General features: G+C 39.6%; 1 protein-coding gene across 1 annotated transcript in view; it reads left to right on the forward strand.

The window, feature by feature from the left end:
• The window catches only part of PLEKHA5 (pleckstrin homology domain containing A5), a 156,439-nt gene that overhangs the window by 116,160 nt on the left and 25,182 nt on the right, over positions 1 to 15,097 (forward strand). The window contains exons 9-12 of the mRNA XM_082279991.1: positions 203 to 671; positions 5,742 to 5,825; positions 8,474 to 8,593; positions 9,272 to 9,325. Of these exons, the coding sequence (XP_082136117.1) occupies positions 203 to 671; positions 5,742 to 5,825; positions 8,474 to 8,593; positions 9,272 to 9,325 (727 nt within the window). The remainder of the gene's footprint in view (positions 1 to 202; positions 672 to 5,741; positions 5,826 to 8,473; positions 8,594 to 9,271; positions 9,326 to 15,097) is intronic.

Raw genomic sequence — 15,097 nt, forward strand, 5'->3', positions numbered from 1 at the left:
GAAAGGATCCACTTTTGGCTGCTGCAGTGCATTCATTCAGTATCATTGATTCTTGAACTGTTGCCTTGATCCTCTTGTGTGTTTTTTAAGTGGCATTTGAAATATTATAAAAGGTGAGCATTAGCTGGATAAACCCAACCCATAGTGAACAACTTCATATTGCCTTAATATTAATGCTAATAAAAGGAAACTTGTCTTCCAGCATAATCTCCTACCAGACGCTACCAAGGAACATGCCAAGCCATCGAGCTCAGGTGTTGCCCCGGTACCCAGAAGGGTACAGGACACTGCCAAGGAACAGCAAGACACGTCCAGACAGCCTCTGCAGTGTCACTCCCTCGGTCTATGACAGAGCCATGGGGCCCGTGAGCGCCGAGGACAAGCGGCGCTCGATGCGCGACGACACGATGTGGCAGCTCTACGAGTGGCAGCAGCGCCAGTTCTACAACAAGCAGACCACTCTCAGCAGGCACAGCACCCTGAGTAGCCCAAAAACCATGATGAATATCTCTGATCAGACGATGCATTCGATTCCCACGTCCCCCTCGCACGGGTCCATCGCTGGTTTCCAGGGATACTCCCCACAGCGGACGTACCGATCGGAAGTGTCATCGCCGGTGCAGAGGGGAGATGTAACCATTGATCGCAGGCACAGGACACATCACACAAAGGTAAAAATGCTTCATTTAATAGTTAAAACTCTCACTTACAGGGCTCTTCAGTAGAAAGTATCTGATTACTGTAAAACTCGTGTTGCACTGTAGTATATTTTATTATAACCGAGATTGTTACATCACTGTTTTCATGGAGAAAGGTTTGATTTTAAAAAGTACTGGAAAATCTAAGGGTAGTAAAAATGTATTTTGTTAAAACACTAGTTGATGAAGACATGTCCTGGTATTACTGTCCACAATAATCTGTTTCATTTAAAAAAAAATGAAAAGGAGTCAATAGGCAAATTATTCAGAATAGCTTGTTCATGTACAGAAATCTATCTCCTTTGTAGCTCCAAGAGGACTCAAAATCCCAGGTTTCTTTCCACATGCTGCTTTTTGTTCCTCAGCAACAAGTTCAGCTGCCTTGGGTTCCAGGAGCAAACCAAGTGTATTATTCCTTTTTATGCCTTTGAGTCACTAGGGAGATCACTGAAGACCGGTCTAAAAGCACACAGCCTTAGTGCTTGTCCAGTGTTAACTCTTCTGGTCTTCACCACTGAGAGGGAGACACAAGGAGCTGTAAACTTGGGTACCATATGTGCCACTCTGATACATCCAGCCTGCTTGTGTTACCATGGGTTTTAATGGATTGGAAATAATTGAGTAAAAATTACTCCTTCAGTTGGATGTAAAATACTCCTGAGCATTTTTCCAAAAACTTTGTCCTTGGATGTCTTCTTTTGATGCAGAGAAAAATGAATCTATAACTACATCTTAAAGCAATTTAAACAACTTAGAGTTGATCATCAGGTGTTGTATTTTAAAGTTTTTAGATCCCTTTCACCAAAGGAGTCATTTTGTTTTGATAGCCTTTATGCCTCAACTGCTCTGGAAATGAGTAATCGGTGGTCCTCACATATCTGGGAAACATCACTGGGGTCAGGGCTGCAGAGCACATACTACTTGTTCTGTCAGCCATGTTTCTCTTCCTGATGTTTTTTTCTCCTCATTAAACACTTTATGCTAGTATTTCATTTAGTATTTAGTATCTTTTATACAAGCCTCCTGTTTCCCTTGAGTTTTTCATGCTCTTTGGTTTGTATTTCATTAGTTACACAACCAGCTTTTGCCATTGACTCAAAAACACACCTGCCTTTAAGAGGTGGGAAATTAGAAGACTGGTTATTTGAAATCAGTGGGGCAAATTTAACATTTAAACCCCATCTACACAGAGATCGTGGGTTTTTTGATGGCTGTCAGTGGTTGGCTTTCTATTTTTAGGTTCTCAAAATCCTCCTGAAACCCCTCTGTGACAGTGATTTGAAAATGTCACGCTGTGTCTCTCCAGAGCTCAGTCCCATCTGTGCCCATTAAGCGCTGTCCCAAGTTAAGAGGTGGGCTGAGCTTTCTTCTCCAGGGCTATGTAGCCTATATTTGTCATGTACAGTGCTGCACTTCTGCTTAGATAGCCATCTAAACAGGAAGTTCTAGAATTTATCCAATATTCTGTAATTCTTCTATCATGAGAAGTTAAAACTTAGTGTACCTGGCAGTATGTCGGTTGTTACCTGCTGGAGTGTTTAACCCACAAGAAGATTGATTTTTGTCACCAATATATTTTTCTCCATGTACTGCAGGACTGTAATGTTAACATCTCTGGCTGGACTTCTACATTTGCAGAATTCCTGTTAACAGTTGTTACCTTTTAAGCTTTTACCTTTTTTAAACTTGTTCACAAGTGATGAGTTAGAAAGAATATCTGGAGAAGGACATAAAACAATTAAAATACTCTTTATTCTGTATAACACAGAAAGGAGACTAATGTCCACTTACCTGAGGAATCATGACAATAAACTGTAAAAAATTTTGACAGTTTTATGAAGTCATTAGTCCTCCACTCAAACAATTGAGACCCAAGTGCTTTGAACCCATATTCCTGTACAAGTTTTCTGATTGAATCCAGTGGCATAGGACTAGACCAGGATTTCCCCTTATAAAGACTGTTCCCTGTCACAGCTGTGCTTGCACATGAAAAAATTTAAAATTTAGAAATGTGATGGGTCACTTCACTGAGAACTGGGGCAGTCTTTGGGCCAGACTCTCTTTGGGATTGGATAGCTCCATAGGAAGAGGAGCCAAGAAAAGTTCTTCCTATCTGTGATCCTTCACAGTGGTTAAGTACAGATAAAACCTTCACAGTGACCCCAAGAATGGTGTTCTCAGTCCATGATCATCCTGTCAGCAGAAATCAAAGCTGTTTCCTGGGAAAGGGTGAGAGCTGATCCTTGCTGGCTTAGGAGCTGCCAGGGCTCCTGAATGCCCTTCACCTGCCTTAACTTTAATCCATCTTTAGAAGTCCCTGTGTGGCAGAGAGTACTTGACCTCATCATCCCTCCTCTCAGTGTAAGACTACTTTGCAACACACTGTGGACTTTGTTCCAAGCAGCTTCAGAGTTAGCTCACCAAACTTCATTTTGGTTTTGTTCAAGATGGCTTTTTTTCTGAAACGTGCAATTTTCTGTAGGCACTTAGTTGCTGCTTTTCTCTCCATGCTCCTCCTCTATATGCAGGGAGCTGCATGGGAGGGACACCACACCATTTTTGGGTTGGGTTTTTTTTTTCACAATTAAAGTTTGAAGATCTTTCCTGGATCTCATCCTCAGCTGAACTGTGGTAAAATCAAATGGCAAGAGAATAAGGCTGAACTTGCAGGAGCTACCCCATGTGTTGGAACTGGAAAGATGAACAAGATCTAGTCATCCAGCAACTTTATAAGAAACTGGACACTTACATACTTTGAACAAAAAGCTACTAAAAAAAGCTAAAGGCCCCAGGAGGAGAGAGGGATGCTTCTATGAGTGGTAGTAGAGGTCTCTTCCAGCACAGAGTCAAGGAGCCTAAGCCATGTGTACATTTATCCAAGCATCCTCCTCAGGCAGCCAGAAGCTGGGCTGTGTGGCCACCCTGCTCAGGGCAAGCTGTATTTTCTGCCTAAGTTAGGTCACTCTGACAGGCAGAGGATACTCAAGCTGAACTGCTTCCCAAGAGAAAAGGATCCAGAAAGAAGAGCTGGGTTTTGTTGTGGCTTTTGGTTTTGTTCTGCTGATCCTTTCTCTCCTCAAAGGATGAGGCAAGGGTGGTGTTGCAAGACATGGCAAACATGAAACAATTGTGTTCATGTCCAATTGCCCATTTGAATGAATCTCCTTGTGTGTGAGTGTTTCAGTTTGAGAAATCAGTGAAGACACAGTTTGAAAATGCAGGAATGAGAACATAGTTAGCAGATGCCAAAACTTCCTTTTTTCTATTTTTGAATTGAGTGCTTGTATATGTTTAAATGGCATTGCCGACTCCAAAATAGTCACCCTTCAGTTTGAAAGTTTTCTTATTTCTTTTCTTATCAACTAATTTTCTGTCCTGTGTTGTGTCTTTCCTTACTATTCCAAGACCCTCCCTATTATTCTTGAAATAGAAATTGCATCTGCAGCCCCAAGAATGCTGCACTCCACCCACAGAATTTACTTTATCTAGCCATCTGCCACTAATCTTTTGAGACTCCAGCAAAACAGAAAAGGACTACCTCCCCAAATTGCTATTGTTCAGCTGTCCTTAAATGAACTGCATCATATGAGTTCCCTTTGCAACACTGGTGAAGCAAGTCCTCAATGTTTTTTCTCACAAATCATTGTAGATGTACTTTCCCGAGGTATCTTGCCATGACTGTGGACCTTTTTGTGCTAAACCTGTCTCTTGTTTTCCAGGCTTCCTTTAAATTGTCTATTAACCATTTAATATTTATTAATATTTCATATTTTTCACTGTTTTTAGCCAATGTCTACATTTATTAAATAATAAAGATCCACTCTGGGGAATATTATTGGTTATATTGCTTGTGCTTTGGAAATAGAACTGTAGTGGCAGTCTGTTGGTATATCATCAGACATAAATGTGATTTGTGGGTCGACCTGGCTTGTGGCTGGGGATGGTGCATCAACTCCACTACTTAAGAGTGGTTCCCAGAAGTGATCTGACTCAGGCCCTATGCTGAGTTATAAATCCTCCCCTGCTTCCTCCTTGCTTGGACAGAGTAGTAGTTTTCTTCTGAACTGTATTAGCAGAAAAAGAATTGCTTCCCACACCCCTGGCACTGGCTGAAGTACAAAAATGTGTATTTTTGTGTGTATAGGGAGGCAGAGGTGGGATGGTCTTCTCTTTTCCCTTTTATGCCTGCTCTCTTCTAGGAGGTCATGTATGTGAGGCTGTGCCCACTCATACTCCTGGTTTAGGCAACCCTGTGGTGTAGGCAAAATATAGCCCTACAAAACCAGTGGAAGAACAGACTCAGGATATGCATTCTCTGAAGACCTGGACTACTAATATGATGAGAACAGGAACTGCCCTGTCCAGCAAACAAAGTTTGATCCAAAATTGAAGACACGGGAAATGTGAGATAGAACTGTGCTTGGCAAGGCCTGAATGTTAGTTCTGAGACCAACATCTTCAGAATATTTCAGGCTTTGCCTGTGGAAGTCAGTTGTGACACGCCACTTCCAAAGCAGGCAGCAGGCAGAAGTGTGAGCCCAGAAAATGGGCTCAGATGAAGGGATGGCTAAAAGTGAAAGATGCAGTGTTTGGGTGCCCAAACGCACTGCCTGAGGAGTGTCACGGTGTCGTGTCACTTTGAAATGTGATGTGGAAAAGGACAGAAAGACGGGGAGGAAAAAGGGCATGAAAGGTGAGGGGGAAAGGGTGGGGAAAGGGAGAGAAGAAAGGATGGGAAACATGAGGGGGGGAAAGGATGAGAAACATAAGTGAAAAGCTAAAATTGTAGTTTACACAGTCTATCAGTAGGGCAACAACAAAGAGGGAGAACTGTTAATTAAATGAATCATGAAATTTGGGGTATTTCTAAAATTTAGACTACTTGAATGGCCTATGAAGTAGATCAGTGGGGAGCACAACTGGCACAGATCATAGCTAATTTTCATGAGAGTGAAGTTGGCTTGACTTTTTTTTTTAGCATTTAAAAGTTTTTGGGTCTTTAGAAATAACTGTGGATCATACTGTGCTATTTTTTTTGTACAGCATGTCTTTGTGCCGGACAGAAGGTCGATGCCAGCAGGTCTGGGTTTACAGCCTGTTACTCCTCAGAGTCTCCAAGGCAAAACAGTGAGTTGGATTTTTATTTGGTACATCAGGAGTTTTTTAAAGAACAATCCTTTAAGTATGAAGAGGCAACACTGAAATTTTATTGTATTTAAAGCTTGCTTTAAATGTAGCCTTTATTTAAATTATCAAGGAGAGAAGTACTCTGTGGTTCCACGGAATTCTGAGAATTATTGTGTAGCTGCTGAGTCAAGGTTTTCTTTGGGAAGTACAGATCTATTATTTTTTAATCATCGTTGATACATTGCTGAAATTCCTGGGAGAGGGTAGACTACATCACAGAGCACTTATTTCTCCATTAATTATTTAGAAAATCCTAGAAGTAAAGTTTGGCTTTTTTTGGAAATGTAAGAGACACTAAAACAGCATTTTGTAAAATGATGTCCTTTCTGACACTTTACTGTGGTAGAGCTGAAATTCTCATTGAAGATGTTTCTTCAAAGTGATATTGTTGGGTACTGTCCACTTTCCTAATTGAAACATGACTCTCAGCCAAAAAACTGCCCTAAATTTATGTCATTTCTTTTTACCAGTTTTTGTCTCCTTTTTTGCCATCTCTCTGTCAGTCTGAAAATACTGATTGAGAGAGTTATGAATTAAGAAAAAAATTTTTTTTTTCCCCCTTTTGGAACCACGCTGTGGACAGTCAGTCCTTCCACTGCCTTGAGCCCTGTTTCATGCACTTCCCAGCACAGATTTCTGGCACCTTCAGCGACTTTTGTGGGTTGGCCTTTGGCAGCTGAGCCTTCCAGTCATTTCTTGGGGTTCATGGCCCCCTCAGCTCTCCTGGGCTCTGCTCATGGAGCTGGGCTGATCTCCACAGGGACAAGGAGGTCCAAGCTTCTGCCTGTAGAACCCAGAAATCCTGCCCACAGCAGAATGTTGCAAGGGCCAGAGGAGGTAACCTGTAGGTAGCTCTGAGAAAATTTAGTGTTGTGCTTGTTGCAAGAGTCCCAAGACCTGCATCAAATGCACAGTACTTGCATCGACATTATGCAGGTCTAGAGAGGAGTAGGAGTTCCATTCTAAGGGCTCCTCTACGGAAAAAAGTTTGGATTGGAGCGCCATTAAATGCTTTATTCCTAATGCACTAAAATTGGGCTTTTTCAGAACATGCCCAAAGGAGTTTTGATCTTGAAAAAGTGGATCACTGTTCCTTTTGCTTGAAGACGCTACTTCTTGTTCTCATATTCCTAAAAACAAGACTTCTTGTGCTTTGAATTGATGTTACTTTCCAGATTGAAAGCACTGTCGCCTGTTTTTGGAGAGAACTCGAAAATGCCTTTCATAGCAGTCTAGATTCTTACTCCTACTCTCTGAAATTTAAGTATTTTAAATCCAGGTATTGAAAGAGTACTGTAAGAAGGAAAACTACCTTTAGACAATTCGGGTTTGGTGTTGGTTTTCCCTCAAAATCAAATGGTTTTGCCAACTGAAGCTGTGTGGAAATCCCTTGCTCCCTCTTGTGGGCTCGTCTGTTCCCTCACAAAAGTGCCAGTGCCATGCTGCTTCTCAGGGATTTTTCCTCTTTATTCTGAGAAACATTTTCAGCATTTTTCATATGTGGTTCTCTGGAGCTCTTTTCTTTACTTCTTCGCTTTGCAGAAATTCTGTGGCTGTGGGAGAGAGCAAGCAGGGGTTTAGGAGGTTTTTGTGTTTGGGCTTTATTTAACTCACAGGGCTTGTGAGAAAATCAACATGCTGGATGAATATTTAACCTCTTGTAAGGCTGACTTCTGGAGAAGTGTAAGAAACAGAAGCAAACAGGAACATACCAAAAATACTTGTGATGTTCAGTGGTTTGTTTTCTTTGAAGTATTGCTAATAGAAATGGTTCCCAGAAATGGTTCAGGTAGAGTTTCCCGAACTGACCTAATCTGATCTGTGTGGAATTACCTGACAAATACCCATTTGAGTTGGACTTTATTTCCATAATACATATAATCTTGAGTCTTAAATGCTATTCTTCATCCCTTCCTAAGGCTGTATTGTACAGCTTAGTCATAAAAGTAAAGCAATAAAATAACTGGCAGCCTCAGACCTGTGGAAGGTGGGATGGAAAATTAGTTTTGTCATGCTTCTGCAGATTTATTTTGTGAAAGGTGATTATTTCTGAGGTAGTTCAGTTAACTTGGGTTTGTCATCATTTTTTCCTCTCAATTTTGACACATACATTTGAAGAACTGTTTTAAAAACTCCGTTTTCTTGAGGACATGTTTTGATTCTTTCACCAAGCTCAAATGGCTGCCCATGTACAGGTAATGACATCCTAAGGGCTGGAATTGTCTCCCTCTGACTTAAGTCAATATCATCAATTCAATATCCACATCAGGAAAAGTTTGAGGACTGCACTGACTTCGTCCTGCAAAATCCTCAACTATTTTTGTCCTTAATAACAGAATGTTTCGCTTTTATGGCATTTGCTGGTTTGAGTAGTCAAAAGTTAACTTCATTTTATATTTGGAAGTGTTCAGTTGGGGAAGATGTGTTGTATGACTGTCAGAGGTTCTGTAAGGCACTCAGAAGGTGCGCCTTACGTTACTTTAGAAGTAAACTTTTTATAAAGGTGTGCCTTATTTTACTGAAGTGTTGTTTGGGGTACCAATTAACCTTTTCTCTGCTCTTTGGCTTCTCACACTGCACTCCTTCAGCCAGAGGAGCTGACGCTGCTGCTCATAAAGCTGAGACGGCAGCAGGCGGAGCTGAGTAGTATCCGGGAACACACACTAGCACAGCTCATGCAGCTAAAGCTTGAGGCCAGCAGCCCAAAGGTCAGCTACCAAGCAATGTGTGTCATGTTCCATTCTCACTAACTCCTAGTCACTCATTAATCAACGTTTGCTTTGTACTGCTAGTGCGAGATTTTCTGACTCCTATGCGAGTTGAATAGAGTAACATTAATCCTTTGTGTGGGTGGTGTTCTGCTATTAACCCTTTGAGGTTTTACTTTTTGAAATAAGCCAAGTCAAAATTACATGGGAATATTTCAAAATATGTTCTAGTTCAGTTTTAAAATTTAAGTTGTTGTGATCTGTCGGTATTACAAACAAAATTAGTTGTGATAGATTAATCTATTGTTTATACAGCCTCCTCTCAGATGCCATCTTATTTGTAATTAATCTATGAAAAGCAGGATGTGTTTAAAACACAGATTTATCAAAGGGTTCATAGTTGCCTGTGTAGTGGACTTTTACATAAGCTTACTGTATTTTATTTGTAAACCAAAATGTAATGTAGTAGTTCATAGTCTGATTCATAGCAAACTTTCATCACTTCTGTTTCGGGCTCAAAACTTGTTAACAGTTCAACAAAAAAAGGCAGTTAAAAGCAGCATTACGTTTCTCCATAAAACAGAAAGATCACTGTCTAGTTTGCATCTTTTAAAGCTCTTTTCATGCATTCTGCACCTTCTGTCCATTTCCTTTTTCTCTCTGACTGCTGCCTGCTAGAATGAGATTCTTTCACATCACCTTCAAAGGAATGCCATATATTTGGATCACCAGGTGGGATTTGCAATTTACTTGTGCATTTGTATTTCTTAATGCTTTTTGCCTGCTCCTATCAAAGCTGGAAATATTTGGGGAGAAGGATTTTCAGTGCTTTTTATGAAGTTGGATGATGCCCACAGCACAGAATATCTTAATTGATCACAAATTTGAGATGTTATGGGGGAAAAAAAAAATCCCTAAATTTAAAATCTGTCACAAAACAGTAGCCAATCACCATTTAATTTTTCTGTTCTAAATATGTTCCTAATGTCCTTTTCATAATAACACTAACTGTAGCATTTTACCTTGTTTAACCAGTCTTAATATGATTTCCAAGCTCATATGACACACATGCAATTTATAAAAAATGGGTACTTCTGAGAATGTCCGTTTTCCAAATTAGGAAGAATTAGGTGTTTCTACAGGACATTAAATGAAAAGGAGGTCAAACATGAAGAAATATTTAAAAGAAATCATAACATGACTCATTTTCTCATTTTTCTCAGTTCATTCTGAAGGATTTATGTAAGAGTAAGATTTTGGTTCTTTTCAATTTCTGCTATCTCATGGAGTTCTGTCTTCACGAACATAATTGATTGCCATGTGAAGAATTGCAATATCACATACCTCTCTTTATAGCCATGTTGCATGACCAAGTAGGATTTCTGTACAAGTTGTGTTTGAGAAGTTTTGAAGTGGATTTTTTTTTTTTTGCTAGCAGTTATAAAAGACAGTCATAATTGCTTAGAACTAAAATAAGCAACTGGATGACCATTGGTTAAAAATACAAAAATCACTTTTTGTAATAATCTGCCTTTCAATGAGACTTTTGAGCCTTACACTTAAACCCATTAGAACTTTTATATTCTGCATGTTCCTCTACTGGGGTTTCAGTGAGTTATTAAAAACCCCAGCTCTGCATAGAGACACAGAATATACACTCTCACGTGGGCTTGGTTCACCCAGTGGCTTTATTTTCCTGTTACCTCTTGAAAACAGGGTGGGAATTATGACCAATTCAGTTGGATGGCAGTGCATTTCTAAACATCTCTATATTGTTTTATTTAAGGGGCTGCAGGAGGTCCAAAACAGTAGGAACAAACTGCTTGCTAAATCAGACCAAAATACATCCAACTCAAATATTTCCAGTCTATAATATTTTGGAATAAGGGAGTGATTCTGGCTTCAACATTGAAATTCATTGTCAAGAAAGTATAACTGTTGATGTGAAGTGTAAACTGTGTTGTTGTTGTTGCTTGATTAGCCAAGCTTGTGAGTATGATGGACAGGATTAAATGGGGGGAACTGTCTACGTACAAGATGCAAAGTGGTAAAAATTATTTTCCTTTTACTTGCACCGAGTAAAATTTAGCAATGAGATGTGGTAAGCATTAATTTAGGAAAGTGTGTAAGTCTGTAGTTGTGCCATACCAGAGATGCAAGGAATCAGAACAACTTAGAAGTCAAGTCTGAAATACATTACCTTAATCACAAAATCATGGAAGAGCAGATTGGAATACTTGTCTCAGTTTCTGATTAGTTTTTCTTTTTTTCTCCTGTTTTATAATACTGTCATCTACCTGTAGGAAATAAATCCCCCTGAGTGTCTTTTTGCTTTGAGTACCACTGCTCCTAGGGGTGGTATCACATTTGTAACTTCTCATTACTTTGCCAGATATCAGTTTCCCCTTATGCTGGAAAGCATAAAAAAATCAAAATTTCTTTCAGTGTAATTGAGGCCTTTCCTCCTTGTTGCCAGCATCTGTAACCAGTGAGCATAATCACTTACCCTCTCTGATTTCAAATGTCCTGTGTACTTAAAGTAGGTATTTCCACTTGTATTTAATCTCTGAAAATAGTGTCAAAACCTGCTTTGCTTATAGCACATGGTGGGACTCCAGTCCCTTAATCTTCAACTCTCACCTTGTTGGTCACAAAGAGTTCACTACTGTACACAATAAATAGTAAGTTTGCTACAAGGTTGCACAGGTGACTTTTCAGGCAGACTAAAATTCACGTGTAGGGAAGGTAACTTACATTCTGTTGCAATAAGCTGGCTGCTGATTAGGTGGTTTTCTTATCAAGAATCAAGAATATTCCATCGCCGTTTTGAAATCACGCTTCGTTTTTGTACGGCTGTTTCCTTTGGCGATGCTCAGAAATTCTTGTGTCACACTTCCTGATGGTTTTGTATTATGCTTTCAGAATTTTTGTTGTTGTTGTTGAAGTTCAGAGATAGAGGGGGAAAAAAGACTGAAAAGACTTGGTTCACAGATACCCAGCCACATGATTTCTTTGATGTCTTAGGGCCAAGTAAATGGTTGTCCAGCACCCTTTTCTTTTCAAACCACTCTGCTGGCTCAAGGTTTGTAGAGTTGGGAGAGAGATTCAGGTCCAATTTAGGAAGTAGTTCTGGACATAGCTAGCAACCCTAGGCAATGATGATTTGTTTGCCAGTGTGGGATGCTGAGTACATGTACCATCTCAAGTCTTCTGCATTATCAAACTTTAAAGAATGACGTCCTGTGTGCTGCTGAATGCAAGCCAGCTGTCTCCTTAATTTATTTGTACCCAGTAGTTACAAAAAGAGTGACCAAAACAGAACATAAGGTTGGTTTTTTACCCAAGTAAAAACTGGGCATGCTTTTTTGTCCTTTGCAAATAAAGCCATGGCAGAAGGTCCCACTTGAATCTTTGTTATTATCAAGAATTCCAGCACACCAGTCTCCTAGTACACTTCTGAACTTTATCTTGATAGTAAAACTTTCCTTTGGCTGAAACACCCTTTTCTATTGAGCTCATGTTATCTGTGTAAAACTCCCTATCCCAGGCTGGTTGGTCACAGTAGAAGTTTTTCTAAGTTTAGTTTAGTTTAGTCTTTTTTTTTTTTTTTTCCATTTTTTTTTTGAATAGCTATTTGTGTAAATAGCTTAGATGTTTAGGAGTTAAAATAATTCTGCTGGGACTTTAATTTTTAGTTTCTTTGCATTTTCAAAGTGTGCCTAAAAATAAACAGAACTTGAGCAAGAAGTTGTCAAATAAAGGAGTGAAGGTCCCACAGCCAACATCCTCACTGTCTTGGTTTTTGCTTCTGTTTTCTCTTCTTCATCTCCCTTTTTCTGAGATGCTGAAAGTGGCTCTGGGAACAAGTAGTAAATTAAGGAAGGCTGAAATAGTACAAGGACATGCTATCTTGTGTTTCAGCCTAAAATTCTATATCCTATGTTAGCACCTTACAGGATACTACTTTTGTTTGTATTTTTAAGGTTATGTGGAACAGGTAAAGTGGCTGACCCAGCTCTTTTTTTTTTTCCCTTACTCAAAGGAAGAAGGAATGCTCAAGGACAGGGGCTCTAGGGTGAAATTGAGACAGAATTACTGTAGAAAGAAGACAGGAAGGAGGAAGGAGAAGTGCTTCCTCCTTCCTTTCTTGGACGGAGGATTAAAGAGCAGAGGGAAGGTGGGAGAAAAGATCCCATTGCCACTGCTTTTACCCTCAGGGGGCTTGAGAGAAAATGGATAAAATGGCTAATCCGAGTCTTCTGTCACCCAAACCATACAGGGTCACCTCAGCAGGGAGGTCACCTGTCCTGGTAGGCAGCCACTGTCCCAGCTGATTGCTGCCACCTCACTAGAACAGGCTGGAATGTCATCTGTGTAGGATGTTACCAAATGTGGAATCTAGGAAAAGGGAGGAAGAGAAAAGCTGTTGGTAGCTTGGCTTTCCAGTTTAAAACACGAAATACCCACTCAGAAATAAAGTAGCCGTTCATGTAGTTCACATGTCAGGGAGGTAGGGTCTTTATCTGCTTTTTTACACTGCATCAGTACAAAAAAAGGAAAGATGAAACATCACTTCTGCAGAGAAAGAGTTGTTTACTTGAAGTAGGAAGTGATAAAGCCAAGACTGTTGGATTTTATTTGGGCTTGTTGCTGTGTGGCAGTTCAAACCTTGGTTTGCTTATGGAGATATGAATTCCAATTTTTGTGACTTCTCTAATTAGAGAGAATCTATACTTTTAGTGTTACATGTAGGGTCTAAAATCTGTCCCTTATTGTACAAGAATAATTTTTTTTCTTAAATGAGTGAAAACCAAGGCTTGCCTCTGTTATGAGCAAGCCAATATTTTTCCTTGAGCTGTTTATTCGATGTGAATAGTGTCCAGCTTCAGTTTGAGAGTAGCCTTATGATAATGGTTGAAGACCACAAAATAGGTATTCTTGTCACCTTTTAGAGCATGGAACCTGCCACTGTATCCCATGTTACTCTGATTTATTTGTGCACTGGCTTTAGCCTTTAGAAGGTTTGTGACACAGAGACGCTCCCTCAAGATCCTAACTACTCAATACTTAAATGTCAGGGTTTTTTTGGAAACATTGATCCCAAAGGAGAAAAACACCTGTATTTGACTGCTCCAAAGGCTCTTTGATTTGGCATTGCTTTACCAATTGCCTGGGTTTTGATCTTTGTTCCATAGGGGCTTAAGGAACTGTGAGTTTCCTGGATATAACTGGCCTTTGTAGACAGGGTTAGATAAGTGTGATTAAGCATCAGTGGTAGTAAAAATATTGGAAGAACTCTTGTAAATCAAAGTTGGAGCTTCTAGAGAACAAAACATAACTTCAAAATGTCTTTTGAGCAAATACACTTTGCTTGTTTTCTAATCTGGATTGAAACAAACTTTGAACAGCTCAACAGAAATTAATTCTGGTGCTGTCTGTTGTTGGTCAGAAAAGAAAAATTTGAGATATTGTAGAACAGTATTAGCTAGAGGGTAAGAAGCTGTTGAAATCCTGAAAATAAAAATGCATACAAACCTGATAGCTCCTAATAAAATATTAGAGCCTCAGAGAAATTTTTCTTTGATAAATATATCAGTTGGCTGTAGTTTGATTACTTGGCTTTGGACCTTATTGTTGCTCTTCCTATTGAGATCTCTCTTGGTATCCCCACTCTCTGGAGTGCACCCACTCTCTGGAGAAAATTTTAATGTAGAGGGAGAACAACTTCTTGTGTCAGTTCTGGTTTTCTGTGTACTGGAGATGATGGAGTAAATGCTAGGGTTCCTTGTTTAGGGTTTTTTCTGCCTTGAACAAACAGAGCATCATAAGCTTCTTAAGGTACCTTTTATTGGCTGATTAACTTACCACCTGATCAGACTTTGCAGTGGATAAAAAACAACAACAACAACAAAAAGGTCCTCTGTCTATAATAAGAACTTTTTTTTTACCATAAGACGAAAAAAATACTGCTCCAAATGTACAAGTTAGGCTTTTCCTAAATAATTTGGGGCAAGAAATACTAGAAGGCATCAAAAATTCATTCTGTTGCATTTCCATCTATGGAAGAAAACCTTGCTGTGCACATTCATAGAGAGTGCATATATATACACATAAATGCAAAGTGAAAGATCATAAATGCTGCTTCACACACTTTGTAACCATACCTGAAACAGGTATTGCTAAAGTTTCCAACAGGTCCTAAAGTTTCCAACAAAAATAGGAGGAGGATTGTGCATTAAGTGAATTTTCAGTTTCTTTTGGAGAAGAAAACCACCTGTTTTCATAATTTTCCCCTATTGTTAGGGAAGTCTCCTTTCTAAAACCAAAATGCCGTACTTTTTCCTGTGGTGCACGCTTTTCTGAAACCCTAAATGTATGCAATTTGTAATAAAAGACCCGATTGTGACATTTGCATGCTTAACAATAAATACTGATCATTATAGAAAATGTCCTGCCAGATCCAAAATAGTTTCACACCTGTGCATGGGGGTGGATAAATGCAAC

This window comes from Coloeus monedula (genome assembly GCF_965178545.1).
Source record: "Coloeus monedula genome assembly, chromosome: 4".
Lineage (NCBI taxonomy): Eukaryota > Metazoa > Chordata > Aves > Passeriformes > Corvidae > Coloeus > Coloeus monedula.